The 25,841-nt window shown below is 44.3% G+C and overlaps 2 protein-coding genes across 3 annotated transcripts in view; both read left to right on the top strand.

Annotated features, from left to right (window-relative positions):
• Window positions 1–20,566, top strand: part of USP4 (ubiquitin specific peptidase 4) — a 41,457-nt gene extending 20,891 nt beyond the window's left edge. For both annotated transcript variants that reach the window (XM_080934192.1, XM_080934193.1), the window contains 13 exons: window positions 1,859–2,017; window positions 3,124–3,348; window positions 4,171–4,254; window positions 4,754–4,848; window positions 8,380–8,571; window positions 9,280–9,368; window positions 11,124–11,348; window positions 14,036–14,106; window positions 14,355–14,473; window positions 14,874–15,023; window positions 16,890–16,993; window positions 19,071–19,159; window positions 19,764–20,566. In XM_080934192.1, coding sequence (XP_080790318.1) covers window positions 1,859–2,017; window positions 3,124–3,348; window positions 4,171–4,254; window positions 4,754–4,848; window positions 8,380–8,571; window positions 9,280–9,368; window positions 11,124–11,348; window positions 14,036–14,106; window positions 14,355–14,473; window positions 14,874–15,023; window positions 16,890–16,993; window positions 19,071–19,159; window positions 19,764–19,922 — 1,761 coding nt within the window. In that variant the 3' untranslated portion in view covers window positions 19,923–20,566. The remainder of the gene's footprint in view (window positions 1–1,858; window positions 2,018–3,123; window positions 3,349–4,170; window positions 4,255–4,753; window positions 4,849–8,379; window positions 8,572–9,279; window positions 9,369–11,123; window positions 11,349–14,035; window positions 14,107–14,354; window positions 14,474–14,873; window positions 15,024–16,889; window positions 16,994–19,070; window positions 19,160–19,763) is intronic.
• Window positions 20,567–20,757: 191 nt separating this feature from the next.
• Window positions 20,758–25,490, top strand: LOC308434024 (uncharacterized protein C3orf62 homolog). Its single transcript, XM_080934194.1, has 3 exons — window positions 20,758–21,673; window positions 23,584–23,675; window positions 25,052–25,490. The coding sequence occupies exons 1-3, from the start codon at window positions 21,258–21,260 to the stop codon at window positions 25,315–25,317; spliced, it is 774 nt and encodes a 257-aa protein (XP_080790320.1). The 5' UTR covers window positions 20,758–21,257; the 3' UTR covers window positions 25,318–25,490.
• Window positions 25,491–25,841: the final 351 nt, after the last annotated feature.

Genomic DNA, 25,841 nt, shown 5'->3' on the forward strand with positions numbered 1-25,841 from the left:
TATGGTTTTGTGTTTGTTTATTTTGTTTTTCAAGACATGATTTCTCTGTATATCCCTGGGTATCCTGGAATTCACTTTGTAGACTGGACTGGTCTCAAACCAGAGATCTGTGTCCTTCTGCCTCCCAAGTACTAAAATCAAAGGTGTGTGCCACCACCATCTGGCCCCTATGTTTTAAACTAGACTATAAAAATTTAGTTTTGACTGCTAGAATGATGTGGATGTTAATCCTGAATGATGTAATCCGGAATCCCGTGTTCCTGTACCTGTGCTCTCAGCCAGGACCCCAGAAGGCAGGGCTAGCTCTCCATCAGGATCTCAGACAGTGAGAAGGTGATGTCAAAGGCAATTCTTCTTTTTCATTTTTGTTTTTTGTTTTGTTTGTTTTGGGTTTTTTGTTTGTTTGTTGTTTTTATTTTGTTTGTTTGGTTTGGTTTTTTTTAAACAGGTGTTTTCTACATAGCCTTGGCTGTCCTGGCCTCCAGTTGAGAGAGCCACCTGCCTCTGTCTTCTGAGTGCTGGGATTAAAGGTGTGCATCGCCGCCTAGTGAGATGAAATTCTTACTATGGTCTTTTCCCTCAGTGGAAAAAAAAAGCCTTAAGTGGTTGGTTAGTACTGAGGACTCGTTCATCTTGGTCACATGAATCTGTAAGAAATACAAGTCAATGACTGATCATATACTAAATCAGAAAAGTACTGAGACTGGTCGGCAGCACCCTGGGTTTGCGACAGTGTAAACTTACAGATAGCATTTAGGGGTGGTGTACTGAAGGACACAGTTGATAGCCGCACTGTCCGGTGCTGGCCATTAGCCCAGGTACTGCTGAGCACTTGTAATGTGGTTAATGTAACCAACAGTCTGAACTTGGGTGGTGGATGGGGTTGAAGAGATGGCTCAACAGTTAAAGAGAACTGGCTATTCTTGTAGAGGATCCAGGTTTTATTCCCAGTAACTACCTGATGGTTGGAAATCATATGTAAGTCCAGTTCCAGGAAATCCAAATTCATCATCAGGCTTCCATGAGTCAAGCTTCCAGGCTTGCCATATAGGCAGATGGCAACAAAAGAAAAGAAATCCTTGGTGTTAGAGATTTAACTCAAGGCTTTATGCATGCTTAGAAAAAGGGGAACTCTATCCCAGCCCTTTTCTTCATTTTCAACTAATTTAAATATAAATGACTTCTCAATTAGTAGCTAAAATATTACACAACACAGATGTAGAACATTGCTTGTTCAACTTTAGGCTGCATTGTAGTCTCTAGGAAGGCTCCTTACAAGAGACTATGGGCCCATCCATGGAGCTGTGGTTGAGTCTGAGTGGTGCTTTAGAATGCTCCTGCTGCTGCTGCTGCTGCTGCTGCTGCTGATGATGATGATGATGATGATGATGATGATGATGATTCTGACTGGAAACTGCACTCCAGGGCGGCTGCTAACAGTATCACTGGACACTCAGACCTAGGGGCCTTAGGGCTGTTTCATGTATGACTCCTGGATTTGACATAAGTATCATTTCTAAGGCTCTGTAATTTAACCCTGAATCACAGACATTGGGATGGTGCTCACATCACTACTTAGATCTATCAATTGAGAGTTCATCTCCTCCTTTGTTAGGATAATGGCCTGATTTCAGGCCTGTGTTTATTTGGATCTCTGACCTGAGCCATTTCTCTGGTCTCATTGGCCTCAGTATCACTTGTAAGGAGTTAGTCAGACTGTCGCTCGGCTGAGGTTTCTCAGGCCCCAGCTGACTGTAGAGCTGCTCTTGTGGGCACTGCCCCTGACTTTACTTGTTTGCTTTTTTTCTCCTCCTTTACTACTTTATTACACCTCCTAATGGAGTTGCTTTTGTTGTAGACACAAGTGGGACGTTTCGCGCCTCAGTTTTCTGGCTACCAACAACAAGACTCTCAGGAGCTCTTAGCCTTTATTCTAGACGGATTGCATGAAGACCTGAACCGAGTAAAGAAGAAGCCTTACCTGGAGCCAAAGGATGCCAATGGGCGACCAGATGCGGTATGATATTGAAGCTGTCTGCACCATATCCCAGAGAACCTTCCTTCTGTTGGCAGCATGGGAAGAGTCTTCTGGTGTTGGGGTTAGTGCTAGTGAGGCCTTAACTGCCTCTCAGTGCTGCTCATGACATGGATGTATTCCTAGTCAGAAAGGAGGCTGACCATAGTTGCCCCCTCCAACCTCCCAATGGTCCAGATTAAACTCCCAGGGCCTTTTGAATGCTAGACAGGCAAGCAACCTCAGAGCTAAATCCCAGGCCAACTAGAGTTACTCCTAGTACTTTCTCAGGTTTCAAGTGAGTAATTTTTATTTAGTATTGCATTGGCAAGCCAGGAACGAGTGAGCACTAAAAACTCTAACATGCTGACAGTATGTGTGTTCTTAGCATTATTACTGATCTTTACAATTCATCCTGTTTGTTTATTTGTGGAATTTGCAATAGAACATCCAACTTTCTTCCTATTGAAATCCTGAGTTCAATTCCCAGCAACCACATGGTGGCTCACAACCATCTGTAATGGGATCTGACGCCCTCTTCTGGTGTGTCTGATGATATTGACAGTATATATATATATAACAAATACATTTTTATTTTTAAAAAAAAACTAAATTTAAGACATATATACTTGATGCCTCTTTTCTGGTACTTGAAAATGGAATGTATTTTGGGGATCCTGTTGCATTGAAATATTTGACATGAATGCTTTAACGAAGCATTGAAATCTTAAAGAAAATTCAGTTAGTTTAACTATATCGTGGAATAATGCTTTTAATCCCAGCATTTTGGAGGCAGAACCAGGTGGATTTCTGAGTTCTGAACCAGCCTAGTCCATAGAACAGCTTCCAGAACACAGAGAAATCCGGTCTCAACAAAACCAAAACAATACTCCCCTAGGGCCCTTTAGATCATTAAGAACACAAAAAGATTGGTCTATTCCCATTGGACCGTGTGCCTGTGGTGCTCTCAGGGTCCTTCTCCATAGATTCTCTGAGGGTATAGAGCGAGCCTGTGGTGAGACCGTGGTGTTCATTATCTTCTGGCATTTTGGATTCCAGGGAAAGGACAGGTGTTGAGAATCTACTTAGTCCTTTTTCTTTTCATCTAGGTGGTAGCAAAGGAAGCCTGGGAAAATCACAGGCTGAGGAATGATTCTGTGATTGTGGATACTTTCCATGGTCTTTTCAAATCTACTTTGGTTTGCCCAGAATGTGCTAAAGTTTCTGTGACCTTTGACCCATTTTGCTATCTAACTCTCCCACTGCCTTTGAAGAAGGATCAAGTTATGGAGGTCTTCCTGGTTCCTGCTGACCCTCAGTGCAGACCTATCCAGGTAACAGAAGCCTCACCTTCATAGCACCCTTTACCATGTGGACAGATGGGACTACTTTCTATCTGCTGCATGGGAAACTCCATTGAGTTCCTGGGTCCCTTTGGGCTTAGTCTGTGTGTGCACCCTGCCTCTCTCAGACCTCTGTGTCAGCTCATTATTTAGGACCTGTTGTGAAGGTCCTTGGGATAGCTCTGTCACTTTCCCACTGTAAACTCATGTAGCTGTGGTAACCTGCTTTTCTGGCTAGTGGTCCTTGAATGTTGGGAGGATGCAGTAGAGTTTCCTTAAGTTTGTCTTTAAATCAGGTAGGAGAGCAAGCCAGATGGGAGGGAAGATCAGTGGGTCTTCATATGTAATTCTGCTGGTGGCAAGGGGCAAGGTGATACCAGCTGGGTGTGGTTGTGCACACTTTTTCTCCTGGCACTCAAGGGAGGCAAAGGCAGCTAGAGTAGATCTGAAGTTGAAGCCAGCTTGGTCTTCATAATGAGTTCCAGGCCATCTAAAACTACCCAGTGAGGCTCTATCTCAAAAGGGGGGGCAAGAGGGGAAGAAAGGTGATACATAGTATTAAATGGCAATTTATATGCTTTTACCACTTATTTAAAGGAAGTATTGACCCATCCCAAAAGGTAAAGGATAGATAAAACAATATTTGGGCGGGAAGGAGGTGGTGCCTGAACGTTGCAGCTGTGCCAACACCAAAGATTGGCTCTGTCAGCTGGTTATATGACTCATCCAGGCCAGGTACTGCCTCGGGAAGAATCTTGTGTCCCCTCAGGTCATTTCCTGTCTCTTGTCACCTTGACTGTTTCTCTTTTGCAGTACCGTGTGACTGTACCCTTGATGGGAGCCATTTCTGACCTGTGTGAAGCGCTCTCCAAGCTGTCTGGCATTGCTGCAGAAAATGTAAGAGGGAGTCATTAGTGGTCCTTCCCACCATTAAGTCACTTTATGGTCCTTTGAGTTTATTCTCAAAACTTTGGGAGGTTGTTGTTAATTGGACAGCGCAAATGTCTTGGATACTTCATAGCTCCTGGCCTTGTTCATGATCCCTTCCAGCACGAGGAAGCACTGTCTTTCTTCCACTGTGATGGTGCCACCCATTGTCAGAGGGACAAGAGTAGGGCTCTCTTTCATCATGGTGTGGGTGTGGAGACTGGCTCTGGAAAGCCACTTGGGTTTCTAGACCATGACCAGTGTCTGCTTAGCACTCCTCACCATTTCTCCTACTGGGGCAGATGTCATCAAACAGCCATGCTGACTGACAGCCGTGCTGCTCCCTTTCCGTCCTGGCCATAGCCTTAGGACCACTCGAATGGTGGTTCTCTATAGGTTACATTTCTGCCCTTTGTTTCTGGGTTTTAGTCCATGAGCCATCCTGCCATCTTGTACTCTTGATTCTTAGATGGTGGTCACCGATGTATATAATCACCGCTTCCACAAAATTTTCCAAATGGATGAAGGTTTAAGCCACATCACGCCTCGAGATGACATTTTTGTGTAAGTACTTGGCAGTTTCTGATACATGCACAGAGAAGCACTGTAGAGGCTGCGCTCTGACCTATGTGCTCGTGTGTATATGTCTTGGTACCTGGCCACCAGAGGTGCATGTTCAGGAAACTGGGCCTCTGTTATTACCAAGAACCTTTTGGCCCCACAGAGCCCTGAACAAACACAGCTTTGGTCAAAAGATTCTGTTTGCTAAGAGGACTATTTCAGTGGTTTTGCCATCACAAGTTTTTTTACTCAGTAAGAGTCACAGCTCGCCAGTTAGTGGTTGTGCACACCTCTGATTCTAGCACTCGGGAGGAAGAGGCAGGAAGATCTGAGTTCTAGGACAACCAAGGCTACACAGAGAAATCATGTCTTGGAAAAAACAGTCACAGCTGTATGAAAGGCCAGGGCAATCAAGGACTTGTATAGTGAGGGATTTGGGATTTCTCTGCCTCATTCTCTGATCCTCAAGTGGTACACTCTCTGATCCATGGTGGTACACTCACCTCAGAAATGAATAGCTGTCGGCATCTCAGGCATTCTGCAAAGCTCTGAGATTCAGATTTTCAATGTTCAATTTTCTCATCACCATGGGAACAATACAATGTGCTGCTTTGTGACAAGTCTTTGGGAAATAAGGTATGTGTCCTCCTAGGTGTAGAGGTGCAACTTCCAGCCAACTGCTTCTTACATACACTTGCTTTTTCTCACTCAGAAAGGTGGCCAGTTGGCTTGTTCAATTTTGTCGTCTCAGCAGAGCCAGGCAGGTGGCATCTCTCTAAATTTGAGGCCAGTCTACACTAGAAGAACAGCCAGTGCTCTTAACTGCTGAGCCATATCCTCCCAGATGATCTTTAATTGTCTTTTCTCACTGTGAGATGGTGGCTCACGCCTTTAATCCCAGCATTTAGGAGGCAGAGGCAGGGAGATCTCCATGTCCAAGGCCAGCCTGGTCTACAGAGCAGGTTTCAGGCAGGACAACAATCAGAACAAGATCTTTTTTCTTTTCTTTTTTAAACATGTTTATCTTTCCCTGTGTGAGAATGTGAGTGACAGAAAGACAGAGATTGTACAGGTGCCACAGTTGAGGACAAGATAAGGGAGTTAGTTCCCTGCTGCCAATCATCAGAGTCCTGGGCTAGAACTCCGGTCATCAGGCTGGACAGCAGGCGTCATTACACACTCAGCTACTTCTCGCCTCTCTTTCTTTTCTCTATTTTTATATTTTTTTGAGACAAGTTTTCTCTGAGTAACAGCCCTGGTAGTTCTAGAACTCAGTTTCACCTGCCTCTGCCTCTGTAGAGTGTTGGGACTAAAGGTGTACACCACCGCCACCTGAGATTGCAGGTCTGGGCCACCACACTCAGCTTCACATGTTTTAACCCTAATCCCTGAACATGGTGTTTCTCAACTGTGAAAACTAGTGTTCACACAGTGGAGCACCTCCCTAAACGTTCTTGCACACCATCACTGACTGAAAAGGTTTCCAGGACTTGGACCAATCTTTGGGAAATTTAATTATTTTAAAAGTGAGTTGGTTTCAGAGAGCCAGAGGAAGGGTGGCCGAAGGACACTGGTGAGATAGCTTAGTAGGCAAAGGTGCTTTCTACACAGGGCTGGAGCCTGAGTGTAGTCCCTCCAATCCACATCTGACACACACACACACACACACACACACACACACACACACACACACACAGTTTTTCCACAAAAACCTTTTCCTGGAGCTTGAGATTTAGCTCAGCAGTTACTGTGAGGACTGAAGCTCCTGATGACCAGCTTCAGGCCTAGCACTTATTTTGGGTAGCTCACGGTGGCCTTTAACACCACTTTCAGAGGATCTCCTGTCTTCAGGCCTTTGAGGCATGTGTATAGTGCATGTAACCCATGAAGGCATATATACAAATGTCAATAAAAAAGAATATTTAAAGGATTTTTGTTTTTTCTACATGACTCCTAATCAGGACTACTGACCAGGCATTGGGGAAAAGTGCTGTTTGTGCAGTTTTCAAAAATGGAATCAGTAAGTTTGTGCGTGCCTCTGTAGGGAGAAGGAAAGACTGTAGTGAGTTGCCAGGAATTTTAGTAACATCTCCAGAATAACAGATGTTATCTCTCAATCTCCATCCTGATCATATGAGGTTGGTGTTATTTATTCATTGTTTAAGACACAGATTTCAAAATTATTTGTATTTAGTAGTTTGTTTGGCTTTCTCTGATTTTTATAAAATTGATTATGCATGGATGTGGTGGTGTATACTTCTCTCCAACATTTGAGAGTCGGAGTCAGAGACAGGTGGATCTGTGGTGAGTTTTAGACCACCCTGGCCAACATAACAAGTTCCTGACCAGCCCGAACTACACAGTAATCTTTTTCAAAAATAAGAAGCGGGGAGGGCATAATTATTTTATTTTGCTTCAGTGATTTTGAACATCAGTGGCAAATAACTAGTTTTATTAGTTCCCTCACTTGGTAAGTCTTTGGCTGGTAGTCTCGGTGTATATTCCTGTGTTGTATTTGGCTTCATTATATAGCACAGCACTAAGAACACAGTTTTAAAAGTTGAGCTCTTAGCTGGGAGGTAGTGTTGAACACCTTTACTCCCAGCACTCAAGAGGCAGAGGCAGGTGAATCTTTGTGAGTTCAAGGCCAGCCTGGTCTGTAAAGTGAGTTTCAGCACAGCTAGACTACACAAAGAAGCCTAATCTTGAAAAAGCAAAAAGAAAATGAAAACAACAAAAACCAAAAGCAACAATCGAGATTTTATCGAGACACGGTATTAGATTTCTATCACTTTAACCCTCGGGGACTAAGGCAAGGCAGTTGAGCTGTGAGATCCGCAGTTATAATAACTTATGTAATCCCAGCATTTTCGGAAATTTTCGAAGAAAGTTTTCTGTGAGTTCAAGGCTAGCTTAGGCTACATCGTAGGTCAAGAACAGTTTGGAATACCTAATAAGAACCTCTCACAAGCAAACCTGGGGCCTGTGGGTGCAGCTTAGTTGGCAGCATGACTAGTGTAAGCAAAGTACTGAGTCTGATCCTGTCAGATAAGCCAGGTATGTCTATAATCCCAGCACTTGGAAGGCACTGGCTGAAGGATTAGAAATTTAAGGTCCTCCTCAGTTATGTAGTAAGTTTGAGGCTTGCCTGGGATATGGGAGGAAGGAGGAAGAGAGACAGAAACTTAAAAAGTAATTTTTAAAAGTTGAGCTTTTTGATAAGAAAAAGTGAGGTTAGTAGATGATTTCTCCATTGTAGTGCCGATGATGGTCCTCATTTCATTTGATGATCAGAGAATGGCCAATGGTCTACATCTTTTGGGAGTAAGCAGTATAGTCCAGTGTCTGAGTTTTGTAGATTCACATGTACACATTCCAATGAAATTGTCTGTTGACTCAACCTTGGAAGTTGCTTATCTCCCTTTCCTTTCTTAAAGGAACTCTATCTTTGCTGTCACAGCCTCACCAGCTTGCAGCTTGTCTGTTTTGCTGACAGGGACCTGCTGCTAAAGGTTCCCTCTCTGTCTCATGCAGGTATGAGGTCTGCAACACTTGCCAGGATGGCTCAGAATGTATCACTCTTCCAGTCTACTTCAGAGAGAAGAAGTCCAGGCCATCAAGTACTTCCTCTGGGGCTGTGCTCTATGGACAGCCACTTCTTGTTTCTGTCCCTAAGCATAAACTAACCCTCGAGTCTTTGTACCAGGCGGTTTGTGATCGTATCAGGTTGGTTCCGGAAGTGTAATTTGATTGTTATCTGAGATTAGTGGGTTCAGCAGCTTTAGTCACTTGTAGTTTTTCTGTTGGTCCCATGTACTCACTTCTGTGAAGAAAGGAGCCGTGCCAGCCCCTGGGAGGGTCAGGGCAGAGGCTAATGGGATGGAGTAGCTGGCACAGGTAAAGCAACAGGAGCCAGGATTTGTTCAAGCTGCTGAGTCTCTGAATCTTATCAACTGCCTCAGGATGGAAAGTGTTGGATGGCATTCAGTTGGAAGAAAAAAGGGCTTGCCTAGCATGTTCAGTCTCCATAGCCCTGTAAAACAGGCATGGTCATAGTGCATACCTGTAACCTTTTAGTACTTGAGATGTGGAGGCAGGTGGATCAGGAGCTGAATGCTATCCTTAGGTATATAGCAAAATTGAGGCCAGCCTGGGAACCATAAAACCCTGTTTGCAATCAAATCAAATAATGCCCGTGACATTCCTAGAAGACCTGGAACTAGCCTTTCTTTTTATGGTATCTTTATTGACTTATTAAGTTAACATGTGATCTCTTAGGTTCTTTTTAATTTCTTGAGCCCCATTGCATTATGCTTGTGGATAACTGAATATATGAATTATATATTGTTTCATAGCTGTATACTAGAAAAAGAGTTAAATGTTAATACTAATAATCTTTTTTGGTTTTTTTTTTTTTTTTTTTTTTTTTTAAAGTCGCTATATAAAACAGCCTTTGCCTGATGAATTTCTCAGCTCACCCTTAGAGACTGGAGCCTGCAATGGTTCTAGGGGTAGCTATGAAGGTAAGCATTCCTGCTGTGGGGCTGTGATCTCATCGCTCTTGATTTCTGTCTTTTTGGAATGTGTTAAACATATGGATGTATTTGAGTCTGGACTGGTAGAGGGTAGGATCTCTCAGTCATCATTAACCTTTGGACCTTGTAGAATTGTCTTAGATTCCTGTTGATACATACTGTGTTTTTATCTCAGATACACTGAGCCTGGAAGTATTGGGTAACAAGGCTAAAGTTATGAAGCAGAGCCAAGGTTTGTTTGATTTCACAGTGCTAGGGATCAGTGCCAGAGCCTTGCATGATCACTGACCTCCAGAGTCACAGTTTATTTCTTGTATGTTGGCATTTGCTTACATAGCATGAACTTGTACGCACCATCCAGCATCGCTGGTGAGCCTTCAGTGCCCCTATGGCCAGCTAATCAGAAGGTTGAGGCTGGCTATCTTGGGCATTTTTGACTTTGTAGGGAACTAGCTGGCTTTAGGTCATAGGAGAGAACAAAGTCACGGCTGAAAAACAGTACAGTGGGTTCATTGCAAAACCCCAAGGTGTCCCTTATTGTGGCCAGGTGCCATTTTTACACAGGAGTGTGCCTGGTCTGCGCTGTGGTTGTTACTCTTTGTGGAAGTGTAGTTGATCATGTGCCTTTATTCCTATGAATCTATAAATAATCTCTAAATTCTTTGTGTTTTGTGGGTTTTTAATTTTTTATGTATTCCTTTTGTATCCATGTGTGCCTTGTCTATGTGTGGGTGTGTGTAGAGGCTGAGGATTACGTTTTGGAGTTTGTTCTCTCCGTTTGCCTTTATGCAGGTTCTGGGAGCAAACTCAGATGATCACGCTCATGAAGCACCAGGCTTTATCTGCTGACACCCCTTTTTGTCTCACTCTAACTAGGCTGGGCTAGAGCTCACTGTAGGCTATGTTCACCTTCACTTCCCAATATTCCCAAGCACTAGGATTGCAAGATTTTAAATTTGACTTTAAATTTTTCTTTCTTACAAAACTGCTCTTCGGTATTCAATTTTTCACTTTAGTGCATTTCTTTCTGTGAAGTTAATGATGAAGTAGAGAGAAGGACTATGTGAGGAACTGCTGAAAAAAGACTCACTTAAATTCTCAGCCAAGGGCTGGAGAGATGGCTCAGTGGTTAAGAGCACTGACTGCTCTTCCAAAGGTCCTGAGTTCAATTCCCAGCAACCACATGGTGGCTCACAACCATCTGTAATGGAATCTGATGCCCTCTTTTGGTGTTTATGAAAATAGCTACAGTGTACTCATATAAATAAAATAAATAAATCTTTAAAAAAAAAATTCACAGCCAAGGCGGTGGTGGTGACCCACAGCTTTAATCCCAGCACTGGGAGACAAAGGCATATGCATCTCTGTGAATTCCAAGCCAGCTTGGTCTATATAAAAAGTTCCAGGACAACCAGGGCTACACACACACACACACACACACACACACATTCTCTTGAAAAAGCAAAATAAATGCATTCATTCTCTTGGAATCTGCTTCCTCATAGAATAAGATGGTTTGTCTGTTCCTTGGGCATGTAAAATCAAATATCTAATAAGTATAGAGATGTATAAGGGTGGATATACTTTAATATATACAAAAATTACATAAGGAAATAATAATGTACTTTAGTATTAAATAAATATTTTATTATTTATTTGTGACTTAAGTTGATTTGAGATAGATTCCAGCAGCCTTTGTCATGTGATTGTGGACTTACACAGATTGTTTTTCATGTGTATCAGGAGATGAAGAAGAAGAAATGGATCATCAAGAGGAAGGGAAAGAGCAGCTTTCTGAAGCGGAAGGGAGTGGTGAGGACGATCAGGGAGATGACCCTAATGAGACCACCCAAAAGGTCAAAGACCAGCCACGTCACAAGAAGCTTTTCACCTTCAGCCTTGTGAACTCCTGTGGGACTGCTGATATCAATTCACTGGCAACTGACGGAAAACTGCTCAAACTCAACTGTAAGTGCTTGCTCTGCCCTTACAGATAGACTTGGGGCACATAAGATCTCTTTGAAAGTCATGTTACTTGACATTAGCTACATTAGGCATTAACTCTTCGTGTAGCTCTAGGGCCAAAAGACATTGATTCCCCTGGAGAGTGAGGACACACACATCTTTCAAAGGATTTTTACCCTATTCCCTCTGGTAGTGGAGTGGCAAGTTTGAGACAAGCCTTCTCTCTGTCATTTTTATGTGTTGACATTTTACCTACTTGTATGCCTATGCACCATGTTTTTGCCTGGTGTCTATGGAGACCAGAAAACAGCATTGAATCTCCTACAATGGAAATTACTGCTGTAAACCACCAAGTGGATGCTGGGACCTGAACTCTACAAGAGCAACAAGTGTTCCTTACCAGCTCTTAACTCCAGGAGATTCTAATCCTAAATGTCAGCTGGCCTCAGACTTACTATGTAGCTGATGCTGGCCTTGAACTTCTGACCTTCCTGTCTTTATCTCTTGAGTCCTTAGATTTCAGTCATGCCCATTGTCACCTTAATCCTTGATGATCATGACCTCAGAAGCAAACAGGCTCTGCTCAGTGATTCTTTACTCTGGCTCAGTGATTCTTATGGTCATGTTAGGAGAGAAGTGAACTAGTTAACAACCAGCTTCTCTCTCTTTCTCCCCTTTCTCCCTTCCTCCATCTCTCCTTCCCTCCCTCCTTTCTTCCTCTTCCTCTCTCTGCCCTCTCTTCCCTTCATTTTAATTTTTAAAAAAAAATTATTGCTTTTTTTTTTTTTCCTCTGTGTAGCTCTGGCCTCAAATTTACAGAGCTCCACCTGCCTCTGCCCTCTTATGTGCTAGAATCAGATCCCCTGGGACTGGAAGTTCAGACAGTCAAGAGCTAATTGGGTGCTGGTAATTGAACCTGGGTTTTCAGGAAGAGCAGACAGGGCACTTAGCTGTTAAGCTCTCTTTCCAGCCTCTATCACTTTAAATATTTCACATATTTATTTTCTAGTACTAGGGACTGACCTCAGGGATTGACATACAAGCCAGAGGCTCTAGGACTGCACTGTAGCTCCTTGTTCCCTTTTTACAGACAGTCATTTATCTGTTTTGTTTTATTGCTGCCTATCTGTGTGTGTGCTTACTACATACATGCCTCATGCTCACAGAGCCCAGAAGAGGTTGTCAGATCCCCAGAAACTACAATTACAGACAATTTTGTGAGCTACTATGTGGGTGTTGGGAGCTGAACCTGGTTCCTCTTAATCCCTGAGCCATATCTACACTCCCATTTACATGTTTTTAATAACAGCATAATTGAGATATTTTATATAATTCTGTAGAGCTACAACATTGTTCTGAGGGTCTCTTCTCTTTAGTTTAGGGTCTGTTCAGTTCTAGTGAGCTCTTCAAATGAAGCTTTTGTGTGCTCCAGAGGTCATCAGCCCTGGTGTCCTTCCTCTGTTGCCAAGCATGTGGGCTTGTTTGTTTTTACAGAAGTTATCCAGTTAACCAAATAGTGTGGGGGGAGGTGGTGGGTGGCAGGGTGGGGAGGGGAGTTGCAACATGTGTGCTAGATCCCTGGAGCTAAGCATTGCATGTGGTTGTGAGCTACCAGACATCGGTATAGAGATCTAAATTTGGGTTCTGTGGAAGAACAGCAACTGATGAGCCATCTCTATGAGTCCTCAGTTACTTTTTTAGACAAGGTTTTTTGCAGACCTGGAACTCACTAAATGGGACACTGGCTGCTCAGCCATTCCCAGAGATCTTCCTGTCTTCCCCTCCAGCCCTGGGATTATAAGCATCCACCACCATGCCCAGCTCTTTTTGCTTGGGTTGAACTTGGGTTCTAATGCTTGCTTAGCAGGCACTCCACCAGCAAAGCTAGCTACCTTTATGGTTTGGTTTTGGGTTCTTTGTTTTGTTGTTGTTTTGTTTTTCCAGACAAAATTTTTTGGTGTAACAGCCCTGGATATACTGGAACTCACTCTGTAGACGAGGCTGGTCTCAAACTCACAGCGATCCACTTGCCCCTGCCTCCCAAGCACTGAGACTAAAGGTGTGTGCCACTGCCTAGCCCCTTTGGTTTTCTGAGACTGGGTTTTCTGTGGTCCACACCGACTGGTCTTGCACAATTCTGTATATCTGGTCCTGAACTCCTGATCGTACTTGTACATTGTAAGCGCTGAGGTTATAAGCCTACACCACCACACCACGCTCTCAATTTTAACTTTGCTTCCTTAATTCAGTCTCCCTTGCTGTCTCTGTGTCTTAGAATGCTGGCCAGGAGTAAACATTTCATCTTTCGGGGATTTTGGTGTTGTTATTGTTCTGCCTGGTGTCTGTCCAGTGTTTGAAAATAGTTAATTTATCTGTTGAGTCAGACTTTCTTGTGGTTCAGGCAGGAAGATAAATCTGCTCCCAATTATTTCATTGTGCCTGTGTATGACCTGTCAGGTTCTGTGGGTTGGGGTTTATCTGTAGTATTAAGGGAGACTTTGAAGCTTTGAGAGGCTGAGATTCAGAAAGGCTGCCCCCCAAGTTCTAGCATTGCTCTCCTCAGTGGCTGGCGGTGGGTGAGCAGGTGTGGTGCTGCTGCCTGACTGTGGCCCTTCTCACTCTGGGCACTTGGAGAGCCTTTCTTGGTGTTGGCCATTCCATAATGAGTGACACTATGGTCCCCTCCACAGCTCGATCCACACTGGCCATTGACTGGGACAGTGAGACCCGAAGCCTTTACTTTGATGAGCAAGAATCTGAGGTATGTTATTTGGGGTTTGTGGTCAGTGCTGTGCTCTGGGTTCTGCTCTGGAAATATATTTAGATTCCTCTCATTTATTGCACAACAGTTAAACAAATTTTTATTATGACTTGAAATGGAAAGCACCCAAGACTGTCATTTTGTGTTCAGAGACGGCAGAAAATACAGTATAGTCCAGGCAGAGAGCCTCTGCATCTCTTGAGCCGGAAGATGCTTCTCTCCCAGAACTCAAAGCTTCTTTCTCGCAGGCTTGTGAGAAGCACGTGAGCATGTCACAGCCTCAGAAGAAGAAGAAGGCTGCGGTAGCCCTTCGAGAGTGCATCGAACTCTTTACCACCATGGAGACCCTTGGGGAACATGATCCCTGGTATGCCAGTCCCCAAGCTCTGAGAAGGGGACCTATGTACCTAGGGTCTGAGGTTTGCTGGGACCACCTATGTGCACAGAAACAAACCTCTTATTGAACCTGAACAGGTCATCTTTTTCTTAGCCATACCTGGAGAGAGAGAGAGAGAGAGAGAGAGAGAGAGAGAGAAAGAGAGAGAGAGAAAGAGAGAGAGAGAAAGAGAGAGTGTGTGTGTGTGTGTGTGTGTGTGTGTGTGTGTGTGTGTGAAGAAAAGCCACTGAGAAGGCAGGGTGTTGTTCATAAGTACTGGTGTTGAATCCTGCCTAGAAGGCTAGTTCTCTTGACATTGTAGCTGTGTCCCCATATATGTACCCAAGTGACTTCCTGCTGCCCTGGCTAAGTAAGTCTCTTTTGTCTTTAGGTACTGTCCCACCTGTAAGAAGCACCAACAGGCAACAAAGAAGTTTGACTTGTGGTCTTTGCCCAAGATCCTGGTGGTTCATCTCAAACGTTTCTCCTATAACAGATACTGGCGGGATAAACTTGACACAGTTGTGGAATTCCCAGTCAGGTGGGTGTCTACACAGGTGCTGATTAGGCGAGAAGATGCTTGAATTAGGTTGTATGTTACTTGGCTCTGGGAGGTTGACTTATGGAGCAATTCTTCCTTCTCCTACTAGTGGGAAAAATCACTACTAGAAGAGTCCTGCTGACTGTCACTGCTGATCTGTTTGAATCCTCACACCAGTCTGTGGCCAGCTTTTCTGGTCCATCGTTGCTGTCAGGGATCCTGGCTTCAGCCAGGGCAGCACAGGCTCAGTTCTGTTTCTCATTAACAGGGTGTTTCAACCAGGTAGTTACCCAGTTACTTACTGTGAGACACAGGTGATTGATTACTGAAGCCGTCAGTAATTACTGATTGATACAGCAGGTTTCTTTACAGAAAAGGATAGTAAAAATTTACCTGAAACCTATTCTGTGAGTTTACCTCTTTCTAGAGTCTGGTAGCAGGGTAAGCTATCTTTCCCAGCTAGAGGCCCAGAAAGTGAGGCCTAGTGTTTACACATGAAGAGAACTGAGAAGCAGCTGAAGCCTTGTGATAACGCCTAGTGGTCATCGACGGAGACTTGAGAGGGGTAAATTTCACCTGAGTAAGCAGGAAGTACAGAAGCAGCTTCCAGATCTATTTAAAAATGACAGGTCCAGGCTACATGGACAGTCACCCTAGGTTCCTCTGTGGCCCATGGAAGGCAGCATGACTCTTTAGCCATCAGACATAGAAGATAGGAACTTGAAGGGGCTGGCCTACCTTGTCTAGGCAAAGAGGGGCAGTCAACTCCCTAATGACCTGCTTGTCTACAATTTGGACAGTGTGCTGTGGACAGTCAGGGTAGAGGGCAGTGTTTAACCCAATGGCCCTCTTTGCTGCATTTAAAGCAAGCCTGGTGGTGGTCTTCTGCCCACCATCTTCTTGGGGGGAGATTAGATGATGCTGGAGCTTACTTATCTCTGTCATGAAAAACCGTTTATAATAAACATTTTAAATACCATATGCTGCAGATCTCTGAAGTGTTTGAGGACCATCTAGTAACTGTGTCCAAACAGACAGACTCTGCTTGTCTCTAGTTACTTGTTTTCTGTTTAACTTTGAAAACATATGCAGGAAGCTTATTCCTGTAATTAATCCCATTAGTATTTAACATGATTACAAGTATACTTCTGAGCACATTAAAGAATTAGATCATTTATGAGGTGACTTGCATGTCTTAATTATTAACAGTTTATATAAGGTTACGATTGTACAGCTTTATCTCTGTTTAGTTTGAGTCTTAAAAATTACAGTTTTTAAATTGAAGCTCTATACAAAACTTTTAATCATAGATAAGGTCCATAGGGAGGCTAGAAACTTTACTGATCCTGAAAATGGGCACAGTAAAGAAGCCAAAAAGTTTACTTCAGACTACCATGCAGTTTTCAGGGATAAATGGGACCTTGAGAAGGGACCAAAGGGACCTAGAGGCTTACATTGACCATGACAACCTAACAGGCGCCAGTCAAGTCAGCTGCTTGCTTGTCTCGGGTTGAAACTTAACTTGCTGTGGGTTGATGGTCACAGTAATAACAGAAGAAAACTTCAGAATACAGTAAAGCTTTCAGGGCCTGTCTGAAATTTAAATTACTGCGGCCTCCTTTGCACTTAGGTTAGTCACAGCCTCCTCAGTCAGGTGCTGAATTCCTCTTTGGCACCTCTTCCCCTGCCACCATCCCATGTGGTAGGGTAGCCCCTTGGCAGCCTTCTCCCAGTTTCTGCTCTGACAAAGGGTCACTCTGCCTTGGTCTAGTCTTCTCACACAGTTGAGTGTTCTGTGGATGAAAGGCGTTGCTGGGTTACAGATTTGAGTTTACCATATTTATGGGCTTTTATGTTTTCACTCAGAGCTCTGAACATGTCCGAGTTTGTCTGTGACCGGTCAGCAAGGCCTTATGTTTATGACTTAATTGCTGTGTCCAATCACTATGGAGCCATGGGGGTTGGTCACTGTAAGTATTGGCATCTGCTTCCTTCTGAGGTATGGAAATGCCCTAAAGAGTGTCTCCTCAGCCTCTTCCTAGATGCCAGGCACTGCCATAAGCACCTGGCTTTTTAGTCTCCCAGCCCCTCTGTCCTCCCTGCCTCCCTCCTTTCTCCTTTGTAAATTGCATGTTTAACTATTACTATGCTGGCCTGGGGCTCACCATGCAGCTTAGCCAGGATGACCTTGGACTCCTGGCAGGGAAGTGAGGTGTGAGCGACCACGCTGGGGTTATTCTGGGAACTCTCCTAAGTCAGGAGTGTGGCAAAACATTGAAGTCTACCTGTGTTTCTGAGCAGAACACAGAATGCGATTCAGGTGCTTAATCAAAGAATTCTTAGCTATTTCCAAATATATATAGTTAATATTACAGAGAAGTGTCTCTAGTAATTTAAAACTACACAAAATTAGTGTCTGTGATTACAGAAGTATCCCAGTTCTGCAGAACCAAAATATGAAAGAGAATGCAAGGGGTGCAGAGTCCTGGAAGTAGATATGCCAGAATTAGTTTATTTTTGGTTTGGTTTGAGACAGGATCTCACCATCCAAGCCAGGTAACTTGTAACTTGCCAGGTTGGCCTTGACGGCCTTGAACTCACCCCAGGCACTGGAGTGCTAAGATACAGGCACACATCCCCATACCTGACAAAATAGTACTTTTTTTCTTTTGCTCTATTTTCCAGAATTACTATAACATTTAGGTTCACTAAAACTGTGCTTTAGTTACAACTGAACCTGCTTTAAAGGGGGTAATGTTTCACCGCCCAGTGCTGGGATGGAATTTGGAACCTTGTGCCTCCTAGATAAGTAGTGCTGTGGCCAAGCTCCGTCTGCAGCCCACCCACCCCAGAGCTTCATCACAGCTGTCGAGAAAAGAAAATTTAAAGCCTCTTGTGAACAGCCCAGCTCTGCAGACACAATGAGCCCGGTTTTCCTAAGCTCTCCTGCTGGCTGCAGAGGCACCGGGTGTTCTGCTGAAGATGGTAGGATAGCCATCTGCTCTTGCTTTGTTTTTTAAATCTTAGCAGCATCAGCTCTTTCTCTAAGTCCTTCTTTGGCTCTGAATTATACCATCTTTGTTTGTTTGGGGTACTGGTAAAAATAGGCAATGCTTTATCATTGTGTTATGTCTCCAGCACTGAGCACAGCCGTTAGACAGACACCAGGGCAGCTGGAGAGAGAGCTCAGTAGTGGAGAACACTGTTCTTCCCGACGACCTGAGTTAAGTTCCCAGGACCCATGTCAGGTGGCTCACAACTGCCTGTAACTCTAGCTTCAGAGGATCTAGCACCACCTATGACTTCTGGCACTTAATAATAGATCTTTATTTAAAAATAGACAAAGCTAGGTGTGGTGGCACCCGCTGTTAATTCCAGCACTCAAGTTTGGTCCACAGAGTGAATTTCAGAAATATACACTAGGGTAACAAGGTAAAGACACTGGCCACACAAGCCTGGTGACCTGAGTTCAATTCCAAGAGCCTAAAAAAGTAGAAGAGAACTCACCCCACAGAGAACTGAGCTTTTAAAAAATTATTTTAAATATTAACATTAATTAGGTCTGTCTTATTGATTAGTGTCCCAAAATGATACGCGCCCTTGGTCTCTGACAGCTCCGAAAAAGTTCTTTTCTCTTGAAAAAGCTCACCCTTTCAAGCTTTTCTGAAAAGTCCAGGTTGGAAAAATGACGAATTATTTCTCTGGGCAGTAGTGGCACACACTGTCAGTGGGAGGCAAATTATCTGTTACTTACATGTATGTGTATATTTTTAAAATTTTATAATTTGGTGATGGTGGTTTTCTGTTTTGAGATGTGGTCTCGCTCTGCATCCCTTCTTAGACTGACTTGGCCAGGGTGGCTTTGAACTTGGAGGCAGTATGCCTGTCTCTGCTTCCTGAGTGAATCCACACTGGTTATACATTATTCTCAATTTTAGTGTCAATAACTTGGCTATGAGCATGTACATGTATTTAGTGCTAGCCTAGTAAAGTAACTAGATTAATTTTTTCGGTGGCTATTAGAGCATTTTGTTTGTAACTTGGCAGACACTGCATATGCGAAGAACAAACTGAACGGGAAATGGTATTACTTTGATGATAGCAGTGTGTCCCTGGCCTCTGAGGATCAGATAGTGGTGAGTACCTTCCCAGATGCCTACTCCTCCCTGGTATCTCAATAAATAAACCAAAAAGGTTCCCTCAAAGCTACATGATTACCTCATCATCTGCTAGGGATCTGAGTGGAGCAGAGTAGACAGCCATTCATTCTAGTCTTTCCCAGTGCAGCTCAGTTTTCCTTGAGGTATCACAGTGCACCTTCATTTCCCCTATGCTATGGCAGGGGCATCAGGGGGCAGCTAATAAGCAGGCCTATCGGCTGCTCTTGGGCATGAATCTGCAGGGCAGGGCGGCAGATTCCTGAGAGGACAGCTGTCCACTTAGTCACTCATTCAGTGTGCTGGTGTATTGAGATGGTACCTCTGTATCTCTGGCTGCTCTGAAATCCCCTTTGTGTGATAACTTAGCTTCAAACTTGGGTAGTTCTGCCTCTGCTTCTTGAGTGCCGGTATTAGAGTTGTGTATCACCACATTCAGTTTGAGATCGAATTTTTGAGATAAGGTTTCACTTGGAAGCCCAGGCTGGCCTCTCCTTGCTGGGATTACAGGCCACCCGTTGAGGAAAGAGGTAGGTAGGGGGATTTTATTACCACTGAATGGACCCCATTCCTTGTGTTTTAGACGAAGGCCGCCTACGTGTTGTTTTACCAGCGTCGGGATGAGGAGTGTTCCAGCACATCTTTGCTCTCCAGTTTCCCCGGCTCTGATGGAGGGGTGAAGCTGAGCAGCTCACAGCAGGGCTTGGGGGAAGAAGAGGCTTACAGCATGGACACCAACTGACGCAGACTCTGCAACCCTGCCACCCCACAGCACCAGCGTCCTCCCCCACGAGACTATCCTTAGCACTCTTATCAATCTAGAACCAGATGAGGAAATTACCTTCTTTTATGAGAAGAGGAAAGAAAAAAACTCAAAAAACCCTGTTTTCTCAGAAGGGTTATGTTAAGAGGCTGAATTATTTTTTTCTTTTGAATGGGTGATGAGATAAAAACCTGTGGAGCTGAAACGTGGGGTGGGATTTGGTGCACAGAGGCGCATGTCTCACGGATTCCAAAGAATGGAGAGGAACACCCTGTAATGAGTATGGTGCAGCCATGAAGACCTGCAGGGCTGCTCGAAATCCTGGGTTTTGGATTCTGGTGTCCACACTGCTCACCCCAGTAGTCTGGCCACAGTAAACCAAGCCTCCAGTAAATTTGATGTTGTCCTCTAGTTCTTTGCTGTTCATTGAGATGGGCTTATAGTTTTTTAAACAGCCACTGAAACCCGTTTCTATTCTCTTGTTCTCTCAGAATTTCCAGCCTTCTTCCCAGTTATGAAATGAAGTTAGTATTGGGGTATTGTTTTCAGTTTATTACAGAACCCTAGAAGTTCTGTTTTGTCCCCCACTGCTCTTGATAAAGTGATTCTATGTGGAACTTTCATTAGCTCTCCCTTAAAAGAAGACTATTCATAAAACTGGGTGCAGTGTGTGACATTGTTTCTCCATGTTAGCTTCAGAAGAACACGATGGGTGTTTTTCAGATCTCCAAAACATTTTAGTTAATGAGGTTTAAGAAAAAAATACTTTAACCCCTCCAGACCGGATTCTCTTAACCTTGCCTCCTTACTCCCCTAGTCACAAAGCCGGCAGGCATATTAACAGACCAGCTCTGGGGCCTTTGTATCCCTTTGTGGTCATGTGGGTCCTGACCGACCTTTGACCTAGTAGGTGGGGGTTGGGAGTCGCTGGTCTTGGAATGTGGACTCAGTGACCGTTGGGCACTCTTCTGTGGCAACGGCTGGGTGAGGACTCAACGGGGCCCCTTCCAGCCCAGACTGCCCATAGTTGGGGGACCCAGACGACCACTGGGCGCGCAGTGGGCGGAGGGAAAGGCTTAGCGGCCAACCTGCTAAGGAAGCTCTGGGGGTGAGGCGGGGCATCTCGGGCCCTCCCCATGACCTAGGGTCCTCTGAGAATGGCAGGTTATACTCCCTTCTCGGAGGAAAAGAACGAAGGATGATGTTGTGTAACCATAGATCAAACTCGAAATCGGGTTGAATCTCAGCCTCTTGTATAGAAGCATCGTTCTCACGTTATCGTGCGTTTACAATTATTACGTAATAAAAGAAGGCATGGTCGCTTTTAGGGAAATGTCTGAAAAACTACGAAGATGCAGAAAGGAGCTGACTGCTGCCATAGACCGAGCCTTTGAAGGAGTCAGGCATTCTCAGGAGTGCACAGCCCAGCAGAGGCTGGACGCACCGTCGCTCACCTCCTTACCGGTACACAGGCTCCTCTGCAGAAACGCACTGACAGCTTGCCCCTCTGCTGTCCCATGCTCTGGTGCCTCATGTGCTCCTGAGAATGAGAACCCTGTCTTTGGGCCACACCATATTCCAGTTAATGCAAAACCCCAGTCTTTATACCCCAAAAGAAAACCTCTGACCAGCAAGGAAAATGTCTTGATGCACTCTTCCATGTTGGCACGTGAAAGACAGTTTTGGAGAGCTGCAGGAGATGGGGAAAACTGGAGAAAAGAAAGTTTAAGGTGATTCTAATTTGATAGCTTACTAGAAATTGAGTTGTTTGTTTAAGAAAAAAAAAAAAAGTTGAAGATCCCAGATCTGATTCATGGCTAAGCTAGTTTCCTCTTGGGAATGCTGACTGTATACAAGAAATTCATGTTTTCCAGATTGTGGGCCAACAAACAGTTTTTATATGTTTAGGTTGAAAGCCTGATTATTATCCAAACAGTCATGGAATCTACTGTACCAAGGGGTAATCAGTGTTTAACTGTTTTTAAATTTGTGGGTAGTGCTGGGGATTGAATCAAAGGCCTTATGCATGCTAGGGCAAGCACATGCTAGGGCAAGTACATGCTAGGGCAAGCACTCTACCGCCGATCTACAAGCCTTAGCCATAGGTTTTATACTTTGTCTGGTTTTATACTTTGAAGATTTTTCCTAAGTTTTTTAATGTTTGTATTTTGTACATGTGGATGTTTTCCCTCAGAGGCCAAAATGTTGTGACATCATCTCCTGGAACTAGAGTTACATTTGTCAGCTGCCGTGTGGGTGCCTCAGAGGTAGAGGAACAGCCAGTGCTCTCTCAGCCGCTGAGCCAGCCATCTCCAGCTGCTGGCTTTTCTAATTTTCTTTTAAATTTATTTATTTTATTTATATGAGTACACTGTAGCTTATTTCAGACACAGGAGTTGGATCCCATTACAGATGGTTGTGGGCCACCATGTGGTTGCTGGGAATTGAACTCAGGACCTCTGGAAGAACAGTCAGTGCTCTTAACCACTGAGCCATCTCTCCAGCTCCTGATTTTTTTCTAATTTTTAAAATTTGTGTGTGTGTGTGTGTGTGTGTGACTGGTGTGTAGGTACACCAGTCACAACTTGCTTACAAAAGTCAAAGGGAACCTTTTAAGAGTGAACTCTGTCCTGTGGGTTTGGGGAGCCAACTCAGGTTGTCACACTGGCATTGCTAAGTCAGTTTGCCAACACGTGTTGCTTTTTAAAGACAGTATCTTGTGTACCAGCTGATTTCCAACTCCTGCGTAGCTGAAGCTGTCCTGGAACTCTGACCCAAGTGCAAGAAATGCAGGCATGAATTATCAGTCCTGCAGAAACCTGATTTAAACACAAAAACAACTTTATGCTGTAGAAACAAAGCCCACTCACTGCCTTACATGTTCAGAGCCAGGGCACTGGTCTTTACCTTCCTTTACCACACTTAAGGCTATGGCTACACCCTGCCTCCTAGATTTACCTTTGTTTTTGTTTCACTCCTGTCTTTAAAAAGCGTTTGGCAGCTGGGTGGTTGTGGCATACACCTCTAATCCTGGCCCTTGGGAGGCAGAAGCAGGTAGACCTGAATTTGAGGCCAGCCTGGTCTATATAGTTCCAGAACAGCCAAGGCTACACAGAGAAACCCTGTCTCTGGGAGGCTGAGGGGATGGAAGCCTTTGGACTGTCTCCTTTAGGCCTATTAAGGAACTACAGCAGGGATGATTGCATGTGATGTGACTTAAATGTCTGGCCATCTTGCCTATCCCAAAGTCAAGGAATTGAGAAGCCATTTAACTGCAAATATATGTGTTGGTTTCATGAAGATGAACAACCTGTAATGGGAATGGGGCTTTACAATGTTGATGTTTGTTTCTTCACTGATTTAGTTAGCAGTTTCTGATGTCATAGCATAAATGTGGTCACCAGTACATTTTAGTCTTAGCTAGGCATGATGGCGAATGTCGTGAATCCCAAGCACTCAGGAGACAGGTTTACACAGTAAGTTCCAGGCCAGCCAGGGGTACATAGTGAGGACCTTGTTTCAAAAACAAAACAAAAAACTAGTTTTGTTTTGGATTTTTCTGAATTTTTTCAGTATTTTCCTGAAAGAATATCTAATTGCCCATCTTCTCCCCCAACCCCGCACCCAATGTGGACTGCAGGAAGGATATGGAGAGAGATTTAAAGGTTGACCCAAATGTGCTGCTCAGCAGTTCTAGCCAAGAGATCACAAAGGATCTGCTAGACATGATTGGTAAGTAAGAGCCAGACCACATGCTCTCACACATGCCAGGAATCCGAACACCTTCAGTTTGCTTACAGCAGACAATGAAAGTCAAATACCACCCCTTTCTCCAAAGAACTGCTAACCTAGGGAGGTTACACATCAGTAATATTACACTGTCTAATGATGATTTGTGGTCCCTGAAGGAAGATAGCAGCCAGTGTGGTGTAGCGCTGCAAAGAGGTGGGAAAAGAGAACAGATAGTCTGTCTAGGGTGTAGAACAGTTGTGGAAGAAATCTACTTGTAGCTGGGGGTAGTGGCTGGCACCTGCCTTTCATTCCAGCAGAGGCAGGCAGATCTGTAGGGATTTGAGGCCAGCCAAAGTTACGGGACTGAGGCATCTCTCAAGCCCGTTTTCTTTTTAAAAAATTCGTTATTAATCTAGGCACAATCTAAAGATTATTTTATGTATTTTGCCTACAGGTATATATTTATAGTTTGTTCATGTCTGTGAGGCCAAATGGGGTGTTGGGATTCCCCAGAACTGGAATTTCAGAGTTGTGACCCATGTGGGTGCTGGGAACTGAACTCATGTCTTTACAGCTGAGCCATCTCTCCATCCCCTACCCACCACTTCGTTATTGTTTTGAGACACCCTAGGGCTGTGCCAAGCATTTCTTTTTTCAAACAGGGTCTGGCTGTGTAAACCAGGCTCATCTCAGATTTTTCCTGTGGATTTCTCTGAATATTGGGATTATCAGTGTGTACCACCACACCTGCAGTTGGACATTGTATCTGTATGTTCTGTGACTGTGTGCCCTGTTTCTAAATGACTCCTGTTGCAAAGTGAACCAGCAGCTCCAGATTGGGGGCAGGATACATACCCTCAGGCACTGACTGCCAGAAGCTATTGACATGGAAAAATCTCCAGGTTAGAAAGGGTCCAAAAAAAAAAAAAAAAAAAAGAAAAGAAAAGAAAGGGCCCAAACCTTTGTAACTTTGGAGGACTGACTGTCTCTGCTTGTCATTTCCTTGGACCTTACCAGCACCAGTCCATATTCGGATTACCTGAAGGGTCCAGTTTTCCAGACCATCTTGTCACTCTCCATAGGTCAGAGAGTTCTGGGAAATCAAGCCTGTGTTCAGTTCATACCAGTAATTGGGGTCAGATGGATTCTGGGGTAGGGAAGGTATCGGCCCGCCTTACACTGGTGCTCACTTGTCTGTGCAGTGGGCAGCGCTCCTCTATGGGGTGTGTCTGGGCCCACTAGCATGGTAGCAGGTAGCAGGCTAGACAGGTTCTTTCATGAGTACGTCAGTTCTGTGCTTTTTATCTGTATCTGCAGTACGCTCAGAAACGTCTAAGTAGACTGTAAAGCTATGTGTCCTTTGTCCTTGTTTTAAGACCATACAAGTATCCGAACTATTGAGGAACTGGCTGGAAAACTAGAATTCGAAAACGAATTGAACCGTGTGTGTGGACGCTGCCAAGATTCACCCTTCAAGGAAGAAGCCTGGGCCCTGCTTGTGGATGAGAGTCCTCAGAAGGCCTTGGATCCTGACCCCGGTAGCCTCAAGCAGGCTTTGGATGATCAGAATATTGTTGAGACTGTTCTGGACTTGGAAGAAGATTACAACTTGATGACGTCTTTTAAATACCAGATAGAGTGAGGCGAGTGGACAGTCAGTGGTCATGGTGGTTCTCAGAACAAGTCTCCACGGGGTTGGAGAGCCGGATTGCCACCTCTTGTTTAATTTCTGCTGACTCCCATTTTGAGCTGAGAGCCCAGGTTTTAATATTCTGTTATTTTGAAATGTTTGGAGTTTTGGACTTGACATTTTTTAAGTGGATTTTTTGGTTGGTGTTGAATATATACCGTCCCCCAGGGAAGGTTCTAAGTTGTGTCTCTGCTCTTTGTCCTTGTATTCTTTCACATGAATCCCTGGAAAAATATGGGAACCATAAAGAGGATGGGTTTGTCACCTAGGACTACCCATCACAGGTAAGCTGCACTCAGAAGAGCCAGGTCCAAGCTGAAGTTTGACTTGTCCCTCCCCTGCCTGTGCACTGTTCTTCACACACACTGCACACACGGATCCCTGTCTCCTGCCTCAAGTCCCTACTACCCTACACAGAGCAATGCCTCTGCACAGGTCTGCTGGAATTAGTTTCTGGTAGGATCCCAGCTAGGCTG

Source organism: Micromys minutus, assembly GCF_963924665.1.
Source record: "Micromys minutus genome assembly, chromosome: 21".
Classification (NCBI taxonomy): domain Eukaryota; kingdom Metazoa; phylum Chordata; class Mammalia; order Rodentia; family Muridae; genus Micromys; species Micromys minutus.